This window comes from Cyprinodon variegatus, unplaced genomic scaffold (genome assembly GCF_000732505.1).
Source record: "Cyprinodon variegatus isolate N-32 unplaced genomic scaffold, C_variegatus-1.0 Scaffold1065, whole genome shotgun sequence".
In the NCBI taxonomy this organism is placed as follows: Eukaryota; Metazoa; Chordata; class Actinopteri; order Cyprinodontiformes; family Cyprinodontidae; genus Cyprinodon; species Cyprinodon variegatus.
This window is the reverse complement of record NW_015151518.1, coordinates 218,038-231,385: the sequence shown is the minus strand read 5'-3', so window position 1 is coordinate 231,385 and position 13,348 is coordinate 218,038. Positions and strand designations below refer to the sequence as shown.

Below are 13,348 nucleotides of genomic sequence, written 5' to 3'. Positions count from 1 at the left end.
GTGACCATTTTTTTCTATAATCTTTTTGATGCTGTAAACACCAGAACTTCCCCATTGTGGGACAATAAAGGGATTTTCTATTCTATTCTATTCTATTCTATTCTATTCTATTCTATTCTATTCTATTCTGTTCTATTCTATTCTATTCTATTCTATTCTATTCTATTTTATTCTATTCTATTCTTTTCTATTCTAATAACCCAAATAGTAAATAAAGTATCCTAATTATAGGATTTACTTCGTTGCTGCATAGTACAGTTCCTATTTTATGTTTTGGTTTTTTTCAGTTGTGAGAAATCTAGGGAGATTAAAATCCGCATGTTGATCTTTTATGGAACGTTTCCAATGCACATTAAAAGAGAGCATTTTCTGTCTAGTACTCCGAAACAGGTGGTGGCGCTGTCCGCTTTGTCTTCCAACCACAACCATATGAACACGAGAAGGAAGTCCCACAGCAACGAGGGAAATCCAAATACAGTCGGCGGAGCTTTTTTATTTCTCTGTGGAAAGCTGGACGCGTTTTTAATCCCGTTACGAAAGTAAAGTTTAACAGGTGGGAAAACTTAAGATAATTTAACAATGTGAGAATGGCTACTAGAAGTAACTCGTTTGCACCTTGATAGAAGGGTGTCATGATTTGAACAGTTAGCTTACGGCAGGTTTGTAATAACCAGACGGGCGACTAACTGTAAACATATCGAGTTAAAGATACGACTTTCTAATGTCAGTTACTTATAAACTGAAGATAATATCAATTTAAGTGTATTTCCAAAGACTCGAGTTATCAAGTTCGTAATCTGGAATACCTCGAATGATTCAGGACGGTTTGTTTGAAATTGCATAACTACATATTATATAAAACACAATCTGTGACGTTTGCAAATTGATTTACTGTTATTTTTAGTTTGGTTCCAGACCACCTTAAATGAACTCCAACTTTAAGGTTAGGCAGATCAAACATTGGCAACATGATAATTAATTCAAACACTTATTTTATAAAATACAATGTGATTCATTAAACCTTAATGTTGTTTAAGCATTCCTTAAAACCACATTATATAGTATCCAGCTAAGCTTTGCAAACTTCAATTTCAAACCTCAAAATGTTATTATTTTTTTTTTAATGCCTTATGGTTTTAAGCACGTCTTTTAAGCAACACTTTTTAAAATTTCACCCACAACAAGCTGTGTTAATAATTTCAGTTTAGCTTTATTGCTGAGTGAACTTTATGACTTTATTTACATGTGTTTAAAATTTGCTTTCATTGTGTTTTTTTTCTCCATAGAATGCAGAGAGCTTCCCGTTTAAAGCGCGAGCTTCAGATGCTCAGCACTGAGCCTCCTCCTGGGATAACATGCTGGCAGGTAGAGGAGCGGATGGATGAGCTCCAAGCACGTAAGCTACCAATAGACATCTCTCTATTCATGATAAAACAGTTCAGGTAGAGTTAACTCATTATAGTAGCCCCAACTTTACACCAGAACAATCATTAAATACCTGCATATTCTTGTCATTCCCATTCTGTATACATAGTATTCGATATAACACAGAATATGTGTAGAAGGGTGATATTTTAGATTCACCAATTGGTTTAAATCAACTTGTGTATCATATGTGTACTTTTATATTTTCTTTATATGGATTAAATTTTTAATTTTTTTAAATATATTTCTATGAATATATGTTAAGATTATATTTAATGATAACTTGAAAAGCAGGTTTGTAATCTCAAACAAAATCTTTTTTTTTGTACATTTATAAATATTGCTTAGGTTAATGTTAAGGGTTTGGAGAAATGCTCATTGCAGATACTTGAATTATACTTGGGTTTATGTCATACTTTAATAATCAGACATACTTTAATAATCCCAGAGGGAAATTACAGTAATAATCCCAGAATTTTTTTATTGAAGCAATTTCTGATGTTTAATGCAAGAATTTTGTCAACCTTGAAACAGATTTTTTTTCAGAAGGATGGAGGACATTTATGACATTGTGCACATTAATTAGGATTTATTGTCTTTTAAATGATCCTTGAGCCATATTTAGCTGTTTTCAAGAATGAATACAAATACACTGCCTGGCCCATAAAAAGAATTATACTTAATAGGGTTGAATCAATTTATTGGATTAATAAAATAATCGTCAACTAATTTAGTTATCAATTAATCGTTAACTGGAGAATAGAGACTCCAAAAACATGCCTCTAACTGACCGAGCAACCCACTTAGAACAGTAACTATACTAAAATTGTAAAATAATATGTATACATTTTGCATTTAGGATAAAAAATATATATGCTCTATCCAGAATTCCTTAAAGGGATAGTTCGGGATTTTTGACATGAATCTGTATGGCATCCCCATCACCAGTGTCATGCAATCACACTGACTTACCCCTGGCAGCGTCCTGTGAGCAGAGTTATCGTCCAGCTTTGGTCAAGCCGAAAGTAGTCCGGCAGGTTTGCTAGACCCAGCGAAATAAAACGTTTCTCTTCCCAAAACATTATGTGTTCAAAAGAGTGATATTTTTGCATCCCAAAAACATTGTAGTGGAAAAAGTCACACGTCGTTATCACTTGGTCCTATTTTCTCTCTGTTCGTATCAGTGCGCGCGACACCATGACCTGACAGCTAGGGCCTACCTGTTTGATTCACGATTGTTTACTACTGGGGAAGATGTCTGACTACGAGAGCGACGAGGAAAACATCGACTTCCACTTAGAGCCAAAGGGATATCTTTATGAACCCGAGTACACTGACGATGAACTTCGACAAATGGAGTTAGATCGGGCAGAAAGAGAGAGGGTGGACAGAGAAGTGATGGAAGCTGAAGTTGGAGCCGCAGGAGCCTCAGCTGGAGCTGCGATATCCAGGGTGGCTGACAAATCATGGTGCACTTGTTTCAAGTGCGAATTAATGCAGACAGAGGTGGATGCTACTGTTGCCACGAGTGGGATTTAGTAATGCCCGAGATACAGAACCTTTCCATTGATGAGGATGTCGGAGTCGCAGCAGCTGCTGTCTGCATCACAAACAACAGCGACTTCCCTGCCCTCCTCAAAGTTGAGCTCGCTGTCAGAATGACGGCGCGCACTGATACGAACAGAGAGAAAATAGGACCAAGTGATAACGACGTGTGACTTTTTCCACTACAATGTTTTTGGGATGCAAAAATATCACTCTTTTGAACACATAATGTTTTGGGAAGAGAAACGTTTTATTTCGCTGGGTCTAGCAAACCTGCCGGACTACTTTCGGCTTGACCAAAGCTGGACGAGAACTCTGCTCACAGGATGCTGCCAGGGGTAAGTCAGTGTGATTGCATGACACTGGTGATGGGGATGCCATACAGATTCATGTCAAAAATCCCGAACTATCCCTTTAAGAGGAAAAGTTTTAGTTTCATCTGTTTAATTTCTTAAAAGTCTTATTTAAGGAACCTTTAGCTATCCTACTATTAATCGATTCATAGAAAAAGTAATCGACAGAATAATAATTTGCAAAATAATCTTTAGTTGCAGCCCTAATACTAAATAAAGATTGTGATCAGCGATCACTTTAATGTTTGGCAGAATCAAATCGTACAAAAACAATAGAGCTCAGGGGTGTGTTTAGCAATGAAAAGTAAGAGTATCTTAACCCCTTTGAGATGTTAAAGGGTGTGCTTGAGTTGCCTTTGCACTGTGGCCAGACTCCCCCACCATAAACTGAAGAGCTTGTTGTAAAATTAAAGCAACACTGGATGGAAATAAATCTTGTGACATTGCAGAAGTTAATCCAGCAAAATGCCCCAGTGAATGCGTGCCGTTATCAAAGCTAATATATTGGAGTGTGTAATCATTTTTGGTCAAGCAGTGTAGAAACATTTGATTGTGTAAGGATGTTAAATAACTTGTGCAACCTAAAACATTGACATCTCAAGACACATTTCTGTATGTTATTGGTATAAACCATTCCTTTACAGAGATAGTCGGTGGTGTAGGAACGCCTTATGAAGGTGGACTTTTTACCCTAGAGGTTAAGATCCCAGAAAGGTACTATTTCTGTCATTTAGAAAATTTGACACATCTTTAACCATCAAAACACAATAGATCTACCTTTGATTTGTCTTAGGTATCCATTTGAACCTCCAAACATCCGATTTTCCACCCCAATCTACCACCCGAACATCGACAACTCTGGGAGAATTTGCCACGATGCTCTTAAACTCCCACCAAAGGTTGTGAAAATAAGAAACTGTTTTATTTTCTATTTGCTCTCAAAGATCTGAGCTCATATTCAAAGCTTTTATTTCTTTTTTGCTTTTTCTTTTCTTTCAGGGTGCCTGGAGGCCATCTTTAAACATTTCGACAGTGCTCACCTCTATCCAGCTGCTCATGGCTGAGCCCAATCCTGATGACCCACTTATGGCTGATATAGTGAGTTGCATGTAATCCTTTTTCTTTTTTGGACCTTACCTATAACTGTGTGTTTGCGCTGTTCTAAAACTAAACCGAGTCTTCAGATTGAGATATATTAAATGTCTGTTAATCCATGCATTTATTTTATTTCAATGCAGTCATCAGAGTTCAAATACAACAAGCACCTGTTCACAGAGAAGGCTAAGAAGTGGACACGGGAACATGCACTTCAGAGGAACAAAGTAATACAGTTTAATTTTATTTTCTTCTATCACTGTTGTGTGATGTGTGCATGGATAGGATCTTGCTGGTTCCACAGCAATGCCCTATGTTGTGCAGTATCTTATCTGAACCACAAGGCTGTGCTATTGCATCTAGATTTAACTTGATCTCTACAACATCACTACTGCTGTTGTTAGTTAAAATTTATTGAAAGTTTTAGGACATTCCTTATCTTTATGTCCAGTTTCAAGATACTTTATGGATATGATTTTATGTTTATTAACATTTATGTGGCTTTTCTCTAGGTTTTTTTTCTTAAAGGTTTCCATTCAGATATGAACAAATCAATTTCAATTTTCCGTCCTTTCTCATGTACTGTTCTTGGAAAAGGTTTGATTTTTTATGGTTAGGAGTTGGTTGTGTCATAAGGCAAGTTATCACACTATTTCTCAGAGTTTTATTATCGAAACATTACACATAATGAGTGCCTTTATGTTAGAAAAACAATCTGTGAAACCTTGTGAGCAGTTTATTTTCTGCATTGTTTTCATCCATTGGTCCCAGAATTGAGCCCAACACTGTCTTCGATTCTAGTAATGGCTTGATGGGCACATTTACTGCACCAAAAGAACATTGAATGTTGATTTAAGAGACTTTTAGCAACAAAGTGGAAAAAAAGATTATAATATTTATGTGTATGTTGAATCTTTTAGCACCTTTTACGTTGCTCGAGTTTTCTTCTGTAGAACTATGATTGTCTAAAATGTGTTTTTTTTGTGTGTGTGTTGCTAAGAGAGTTTCAGAAAACGGCAAAGAGAACGCTACAGATCCGAATGCACCATCTCGGAAACGGGATGCCCTCTGTTCCCAGCAGGAGGCAGAAAAACCAGTGAAGAGACCATGTGTGTAGTTTCCCCCCCTTAGTCAATAGAGCATTTTCATCTTGCAAACCAACATTTTTTGTGCAAATGTTAACTTTAGTGACTTTATTTAGTTTTTATATTTTTACATGTTAAATAAATGCATATTAAAAAAGTATAATGTGTGCCTCTGTCTATAATAAAACTTTGCAGATCTCTCTGTCATACTGTATTGTGAAATCATGTGGTATTTGCTTGTATCATAAGAAAAGAGCTCCATATTTATGCAATGTGGATCATAATTTTATTCAAACATATGTTTAAAATACATATAAAGTATGTACAACCTAAATGGTACATGTTTCTTTTTTTTTTTACAAACTAAGATTTTGTTTTTTTTAATATATAAAATTATATATATTTGCTGTTTATAAAAAGACATTAAGGCTGTAGTGAGTCAATACCATAGTTTAGAGGTAGTTACATTGTATGTATACAGAGATCAATAGCCTACTCTAAGGTTGGCAGGAATACAGCTATATCCCATTCAATCCATAAGATTGCTTAATGCTTTGTTGGACAAAACTGCATTGTTTTAGCAGAGTCATGTAAACCATATAAAACTACATGTGTGGCCCAGAATATTTTGCATCACTTTTTCACCTAAAGAACAGCATTTTTTGAACATTTGTATTACACAGCTGCAAAACCTTTTATATGGCAGTAAAATTGCTCTGGACAAGACATGTCTCATGTTCCATGAAATAGTTACAATAGAATTAGATTAAAAAAAGAAAAAAAAATCTCCACTTAAAGATTATGCAACTTTGGAGCCTCATTTCACATCACATTTCAGTATAAACATTACCGCAGGGTAAACTCTTAATATGCCTCATGTTTTCAATGTAATTAACTGCTTTTTTTGTATTCTGATCATAAAAATGTTATTGATTGACTCCGCTAGATACTCTGCAATTCTCCTTTAGTTCTAGAGTACTGCCAAAAAAGGCAACTTACAGATCTCTGTTCATAAAGAGGGTTCACTTGTCACTTTTGTAGTCAACATATTTAGTTGACTTATTCTCAAGAGTTTATAGGTAGGTAGCCCATAAACGTAGCAGTGATATGGTCCTTGGATGTCCATTTCTTTCCGCCACGTTTTCAGTAAGGCTGTTTTCGGGCCTTGTTGATATAAGGTGAGTCATTGTAGCATAGCACAGAGAGAAAAAATATAAGAATCACATCTTGATCCAGACTCCATGATCCCTCATTCTGTCACCCTTTCTCGAACTGTCACGGTTGGTACTTGGCAAGGGATGAGGTGAACAGAGGATGTAGAGGAGCACTGGGAAAACCTGATTGTATCCATTCCAGGCTGAGAAGGGGACCCTGCAGTGTATGTGGCATCAGCATCAGTCAGTGACACCTGTGTTGATGAATCTGAGCAGGAGCTCTTTTCCGTCTCCACAGAAACCAATGAGTCTAAGGTGCGGTCCCGGCGCAGTTGTGGGCGAGCTTTAGGACGAGACCAGGAGAACAACTGAGAGTGGTCTCTTGTGAAAAGGAGAAACAGCAGAGGGTTGAGGCAAGCAGGGAGTGGCTGTAGGAGAAGAAGAACTGATTTAAGAACTTCTTCGCCCAAAGAGAGAAGACCCAAAAGGGAACAAAGAGACAGGAAAGCAACAGGTATGTAGAGGAGACCATTACTGAAGATCAGCCAGGCAACATGTTTGATCATAGCACAGTCCCACAAGCCCTCACACTCCCCCCGAAGTAACTCCCAGTACAGGCGGATGTATGACCCTGTGACTATAAGCAAACAAATGGTGTTCATCATAATGAGAGCCAAGGAGAAGCCCAGGGAGGATGGCAAGCGCGATGATGATGTTGGCAGGGGAGAAGGAAGGCAGAAGGGTGAAGATCCGTACTCCCCCACTCCAACCAGTGGGAGTGAAGCAAATGTGAGGGAGAGGGTGAGACAAAAACATGCACATGTGCGCACACTGCCAAGGGATGGAGATTTCCTGTAAGTGCGTGCACATGTCACGCTCACACCACACTGCACCGCCGCCAGAGTCAGTAGCAGCACGCTGGCCTCCGATGCAAACACCCAAATCCATCCGGTCGCCTGACAACCAGGTCCCCCCTCCCATCGGGCTCCGTGGTCACTGAATTCTCCCAAAGTGAGAGCGTCCACAAGGACCAATGTACATGTACACAACCCCATCAGCAGGTTGGAAGCGCCCATACAGGCCACGATGAAGCGGAGAGGTGACAGGCTGCCCGATGATCCGAAGAGAGACAGGAGCAGGATGGCGTTTCCAAGAAAAGACACCAGAGAGATGGACCACAAGCCAATGCGGACTAGCCAGCTGCCCAGAAGGGATTCACAGGGACGGAATGGACCTGCAAAATAAACACAAACCTTCTGTCAATACTTACTCACCTGAGCTTAAAGTTAAAACCTTACAAAATCTAATCTGTGACTTCACTTACCAGGCATGGGGGTGCATTGGACACTGCTCTGTAACTTGGATTCTTCTATTTCTAACTGGAACTCCTCCAGATCTGGGTCATCTAGAACATACAATTTTTGATGAGTCAAAAACCAATTAGAGACCATATTATATTTACATATTTTATATCTTAGATAATGTGCTATCATAATATAACCTTACTTAACATTTTTAGATACTAAATGGCATTCATGCAAGTCCATTATCACTGCGTGGTTGTTGATCATTTAAGGTGCAGCACAATTCTATTAAACCAAAATAGTAAAGTGTTCACTCAGTAAAGTATATATTTTCTGGGGGTTTTGATTGCATTTATGTTTATGTGTGTTAATCAAAAAAACAAGACAAGAATGTCTGGAGGAAAGCATGGTATGTTTAATGTGTATGAGGAATTAAACCAGGTACCAAATACATGTAGTTTTGATGACATACTGATATATAGTGACTTTATAAAGTGTCAGATGAGCAAAGATTTTAATCTTACAGTTAGTGTCTGTATGGATGGGGTACATGGCCACTGTTCTCTTGTGTAGGTCTTCATTGGTGTTGCTCAGCTCTGAGTCCCACTGTGTGGTGGGCTTGTAGCTCTTACAGGAGTCGTACACACAGCACTGGTACGCATAAGGCATCTCTATCACCCTGTAGTAGATGGGAAACAGTATTATCAGCTCAAAGCAAATACCAAAACAGGTGGTATTTAAGCAAAGTACAACAGTTACACCAGATAGGTGTTGCTTTGAACCTTAATTGTGTTTTATTTTTTTAAGTTTTATTCATCAACTTATAACAAAACATACCTTCAAGATATTTGGGAACAAATGTTGGCTTGTTACTACACACACATTTATATTATCTAAAGTGGATTTAGGAATGACTTCGTATTTCAGCAGTTGGGTGACGTATGCACACATGCAGCATTTTCTATTGTAGGTCATGTTAGTGAAAATTATCTAAAACATTTACTTATGTAGATGACGTGTTTGTTGATTACCTCATATGTGGGAAGTGATCAGCACTAAATGCCTCATATAATTCTTTGTTCCCCCTCAGCTTTAGATGAGTAAGGCCACCCAAACCTGTGACTGGTAAAAACTTGAGACGGTTTTCACTCAGGTCCCTATATCAAAATAAAAAACAAAAAGCAAAGTGTTATGCACGCAAAGTACTCAGAATGGATAAAATTCAATCTCTTTGATATTTTAACCTGTTTTGACATGTTAGCAAATTATCTCTGGATAGTACATACTATCAGATTATGTAACCAAACTCCAATCTCCACCCAGATGATACAATTTCAAGTTGGCACGACTCTTGGCTACACATTCATCAAGACTAAAATCTTGACTGAACCTTTAGTGTTTAAGCCCACATTTCTTACATTCTGATATTTTCTGATACAAAGCCTTGTCACCCATTTAAGTGAGAAGGTACAGCATAGAGATAAGATAAAATCTATGACAGGCTAAGTGAGAGATGTGTATCTGTTGTTGCTCACAGTTTAATCAAAGAGTGAAGAGAGGCGAAGGCATCTGGGTGGATCCATTCGATCATGTTCCAGCTTAGATCACTGTCAGAGAAAAACAATAATAATAAAAAAAATACTTCAAGTAAGCTGAAATGGACCTGAAATGGAAGTTACAGTTACATACTTGTCAGGCAGCCTTCCCATACCCTCTGAAAGAAGAGACAACTCTGGCCTGTCTCCGTTTTTAAATCCAGACTATCACAGAATCAGGCGAAAGCTTTTTTTATTATTTAAAATGCGCTGAAGAGAAAGTGTATTTGATTCACCAGTAGTCTGGAATCAATATTAAATCTGTACTTTGTAAAGTTTGACCATTAGGTGTCAGTATGAGGATACAAAATCCCTCTTTTGAAATGTATTGATTTTAAGTGTCACTCTTTTAGTTTTTAAGACTAGTGATAAGAGGATGCCATTTCTTCTCTTAAGATTGTTTCTGTTCTCATAGTCTGTGACTAACTTCAAAACATCCATCATTAAACCTCTTCTTAGAAATATCCACCATTGTTCCAGTCATTCATGTCAATTGCAAACCTACTGCTAGCCACCTTTTTCTGCATGAAGAGCTTTTATATGACCACCTTACTGTCAACATCTAATATTTATCTGCCAAATTGAGGCCTGCAGACCAAATCTGGCCTGGCACACCATTTATCCAGCTCACCAGAGCAAAATAAGGCATATGATGTCATACAGTAAAATAGTTGCATTTGTTCTTCTAAAGGGAACAAAGTGGCTAAAATTGCAGAATAAATAGGACACATGCCGTTACTAGTGATGCCAAACAAACATTTTTTAATCCTATTAAATATAATTTCATGTTCTCACCATTGTCTCAATTACCAAAAATTAAGAATTTAGTTTGTTGTAAACATCAATCCATACATCCATTTTCTGTCACGCTTTATCCCAAGCGGGGTCACAAATGGGTGCAGCTGTCTATGGGCGAGAGGCAGGGTACACCCTGGACAAGTCGCCAGTCCATCGCAGGGCAACATAGAGACAACCATTCATGCTCACCCTCACACTTCAGGAAAATTTAGGGAAGCCATTTAACCTAACAGTCATGTTTTTGGACTGTGGGAGGAAGCCAGAGTACCCGGAGAGAACCCACACATGCACAGAGAGAACATGCAAACTCCATGCAGAGAGACCCCGGGCCGGGAAACTATCCCGGAACCTTCTTGCTGCAAGGCAGCAGTGCTAAACAATAAAGTCTTAATAATGACTCCTGTGAGAGGCAGCATGAGACTGTTAGCAACTTAGAATCAATTAACTTAGACATACTGAGATCTGCTCTTCAGATAGCTCAAGAAAGGGCCCCACCTCTAATTATTTAATTGTACAGATTTATCATTATTAATTTACAACAGTATCAAGATCTTTGGATAAAATAGAAAAATCTTAACAAAATATTTTTTAACTTTAGCAATTAACATTTTTTCTCAAGATCCAGTGTTGCCAAGGTGGTTCCTCTATTGGGTCTAAAACTATCATGTTTCTCAATGTAATTGTAGATTTGTTTTGTGGAATAACTTCTCCAAATCTTGGAAAACTATAAGAAGATGAAAGTAGGTCTATAATGTGCAAATTCCTGTTTGTCTCAAACTTAAGAATTGAGATGACTTTTGCATCTTCATTCAAACTAGGGAATGTTATAAATAGGTTCAACAGTACATCAAATAATTTCGATTCAACTCAAAATGACATCATGACCAGTTAATATATCCTAAAACGAGATTCAAGCAGGCCCCGACATAAACAAGCATGCAGCCTCTTTGTTCTGGAAAAGGGGTTTAGTCTCGGGTCTTTGATGTTTATACATTATACACAAAGGCATTTATTAAATGAAATACTTAAAACGTCGATGAAACAGCAAACATTCAACAACTTTCAAGGAAAAGGTTTACTAAGGTGGAGGGATGCCTTGTAGCTCTATTCTGTTATAAGCCACATGTCAATGCATTCATAAAAAGTACTTTACAAGTACTTTACATTATAATCAACAAACGCAACCAATAAAAACCCTTATTGAATACATACAGCATTTTTTCTAACACATCCACATTCAACATTGCTGCAATATAGGTTTACTGCCAAAATCCAAATGTGAATTGGATCATCTGGCAATAAAACCTATAACATTTCCTTTCATAAATGACCCACTCTCCGGGTACAGTAAATTGTACAAAGAAACTAATGGGAGACATGTGGGAGAAAGTGGAAAATTAGATTGAAGATCGACTCACAGTGCTCTAAGAGAGGAGAGCTGCTGGAAGGTGCTCGACTCTATTCTTTTGATCTGATTATGCTGCAGTCCGCTGTTGAAAACAGAAATAAAGAGGCTTACATACAGAGAAGTGTTTCAAAGGTACACAACTTAAATCGGACACATGCCTGGTCTCAGGACATGACAATATTCAAACATATATATTTTTGATTGAACAACACAGATGTACGACCCTATCTTGAGAAGTGTATCGACCAGATGGAGATGGAGCAACTTATTCGATTTTAGACATGACTTTATACGATGGAAAATTTGAGCAGTTTTTAAACTATAGCTGTTTCAAACACTTGATACCCTTGATAATCAAACATTTCTTTATATAAAGAGAATAGTAGAAAGCGAGAAATGACTTACATCTCTTGAAGTGCAGAGCAGTGGTAAAAACTAGGAAGGTCCTCTATTTGGTTGTAAGACAGCTCCCTAAACACATAATAGCAATAATTAAAACAAAACACACAGAAACTTAGACACAAAGAAATGCATTGACCCCCTGTCAGCTCTGTGAGCAACAGGATACTGTAGGACAATACATTTCAGTTGTTTGCGCTTTTTTTTTTTTTTTTTTAGCGGTACAGTTGAATTTCACAATGAAAGATTTATATTAGTTAAAGATCTGGGACACTGCTCTCCTCATTTGAGTTTTTTTGTGCCATTTTATTTTTGGTCATTCACTTATGTGTGTGTGTGTCTGTTTGCATTCACTCACAGCACTCTTAGATGAGGCAACTGTTCACATAGATCCATTGGAAGAGCTGAGAGACCAGCTCTGGTCAGCGTCCTATAGAGGAAAATTTGAAAAGCATCTTTGGATTAATGTTGGAAAGAAAGTAACTAGAAAAATTCACCCAGTCTTGTGAGTGGAGGGAAACCAATTTGGTCCACCAAACCTTTCTCAAAGTAATATAACAAGCATACACCTTCATTATTATTCTATTGGTTTCCTAAGTATTAGAGACTCCCTTAATTGTTTAGATATTATTAAGTGTTTAAAACTTACAAAATTTCCAGGCTGGTTGTTCCTTTTAAATCGGGAAACTCTTGAATTTGTGTTGCCCCATTCAGAGAACTGATGTAAAAAAAAAAAAAAAAAGAAAAGGAACAAAACTTAAACCTGCTCTTTTTTTTCCCCTTCTCTTTCTCATGTTCACATACACACACATAAATGCAGCCCCTGTCTAACAGCTCATTTCAGCCATCAAACTGTTCCTCCAACATCAACACAGGCTGTTTTGGCCTTCTCACCAGACATCATAAGTCACACTATTCAACATGTTCTTACAGCTCACTCTTCTTCTACCGCAGCACACGGCACAGCAATACAGTAACACAACATCATTCAGTAGGCTATTAGACATGTTCGCTGAGCTCTGGCTGCAAAAGCCAGAGGATGATTTAAACGGTGTTTGTGCTAACACACTGGAATGGTTTTTATTGCCCACATACTTACAGAGTGTGCAGCTTTGGTAAGAACTGGAAAGCAGATTTCCCCACAAACTGGATGGGATTCTCATAGAAGTGGCTGCAAGAAAACAATT

General features: G+C 37.7%; 2 protein-coding genes across 2 annotated transcripts in view; one reads left to right on the top strand and one right to left on the bottom strand.

The window, feature by feature from the left end:
- The first annotated feature begins 437 nt into the window (after window positions 1-437).
- LOC107101209 (ubiquitin-conjugating enzyme E2 T-like) lies at window positions 438-5,679 on the top strand. Its single transcript, XM_015400020.1, has 7 exons — window positions 438-553; window positions 1,287-1,396; window positions 3,968-4,037; window positions 4,117-4,222; window positions 4,323-4,421; window positions 4,562-4,645; window positions 5,419-5,679. Exons 2-7 carry the CDS (start codon window positions 1,288-1,290, stop codon window positions 5,533-5,535), a joined length of 585 nt encoding a protein of 194 aa, XP_015255506.1. The 5' UTR covers window positions 438-553; window position 1,287; the 3' UTR covers window positions 5,536-5,679.
- Window positions 5,680-5,877: 198 nt separating this feature from the next.
- lgr6 (leucine-rich repeat containing G protein-coupled receptor 6) overlaps window positions 5,878-13,348 on the bottom strand; it is a 50,724-nt gene continuing 43,253 nt past the window's right edge. The window contains exons 9-18 of the mRNA XM_015400019.1: window positions 13,261-13,332; window positions 12,811-12,879; window positions 12,520-12,591; window positions 12,168-12,233; window positions 11,773-11,844; window positions 9,497-9,568; window positions 8,993-9,118; window positions 8,486-8,640; window positions 7,982-8,062; window positions 5,878-7,891 (exon numbers count right to left, since the gene is read on the bottom strand). Coding sequence (XP_015255505.1) covers window positions 6,753-7,891; window positions 7,982-8,062; window positions 8,486-8,640; window positions 8,993-9,118; window positions 9,497-9,568; window positions 11,773-11,844; window positions 12,168-12,233; window positions 12,520-12,591; window positions 12,811-12,879; window positions 13,261-13,332 — 1,924 coding nt within the window. The 3' untranslated portion in view covers window positions 5,878-6,752. The remainder of the gene's footprint in view (window positions 7,892-7,981; window positions 8,063-8,485; window positions 8,641-8,992; window positions 9,119-9,496; window positions 9,569-11,772; window positions 11,845-12,167; window positions 12,234-12,519; window positions 12,592-12,810; window positions 12,880-13,260; window positions 13,333-13,348) is intronic.

Coding starts and splice junctions, on each gene's coding strand:
- LOC107101209 (XM_015400020.1), top strand. CDS start 1,288: ATGCAGAGAGCTTCCCGTTTAAAGCGCGAGCTTCAGATGCTCAGCACT. Junction 4,223..4,322: donor CTCTTAAACTCCCACCAAAG/GTTGTGAAAATA, acceptor CTTTTCTTTCAG/GGTGCCTGGAGGCCATCTTT. Junction 4,646..5,418: donor ATGCACTTCAGAGGAACAAA/GTAATACAGTTT, acceptor TGTGTTGCTAAG/AGAGTTTCAGAAAACGGCAA.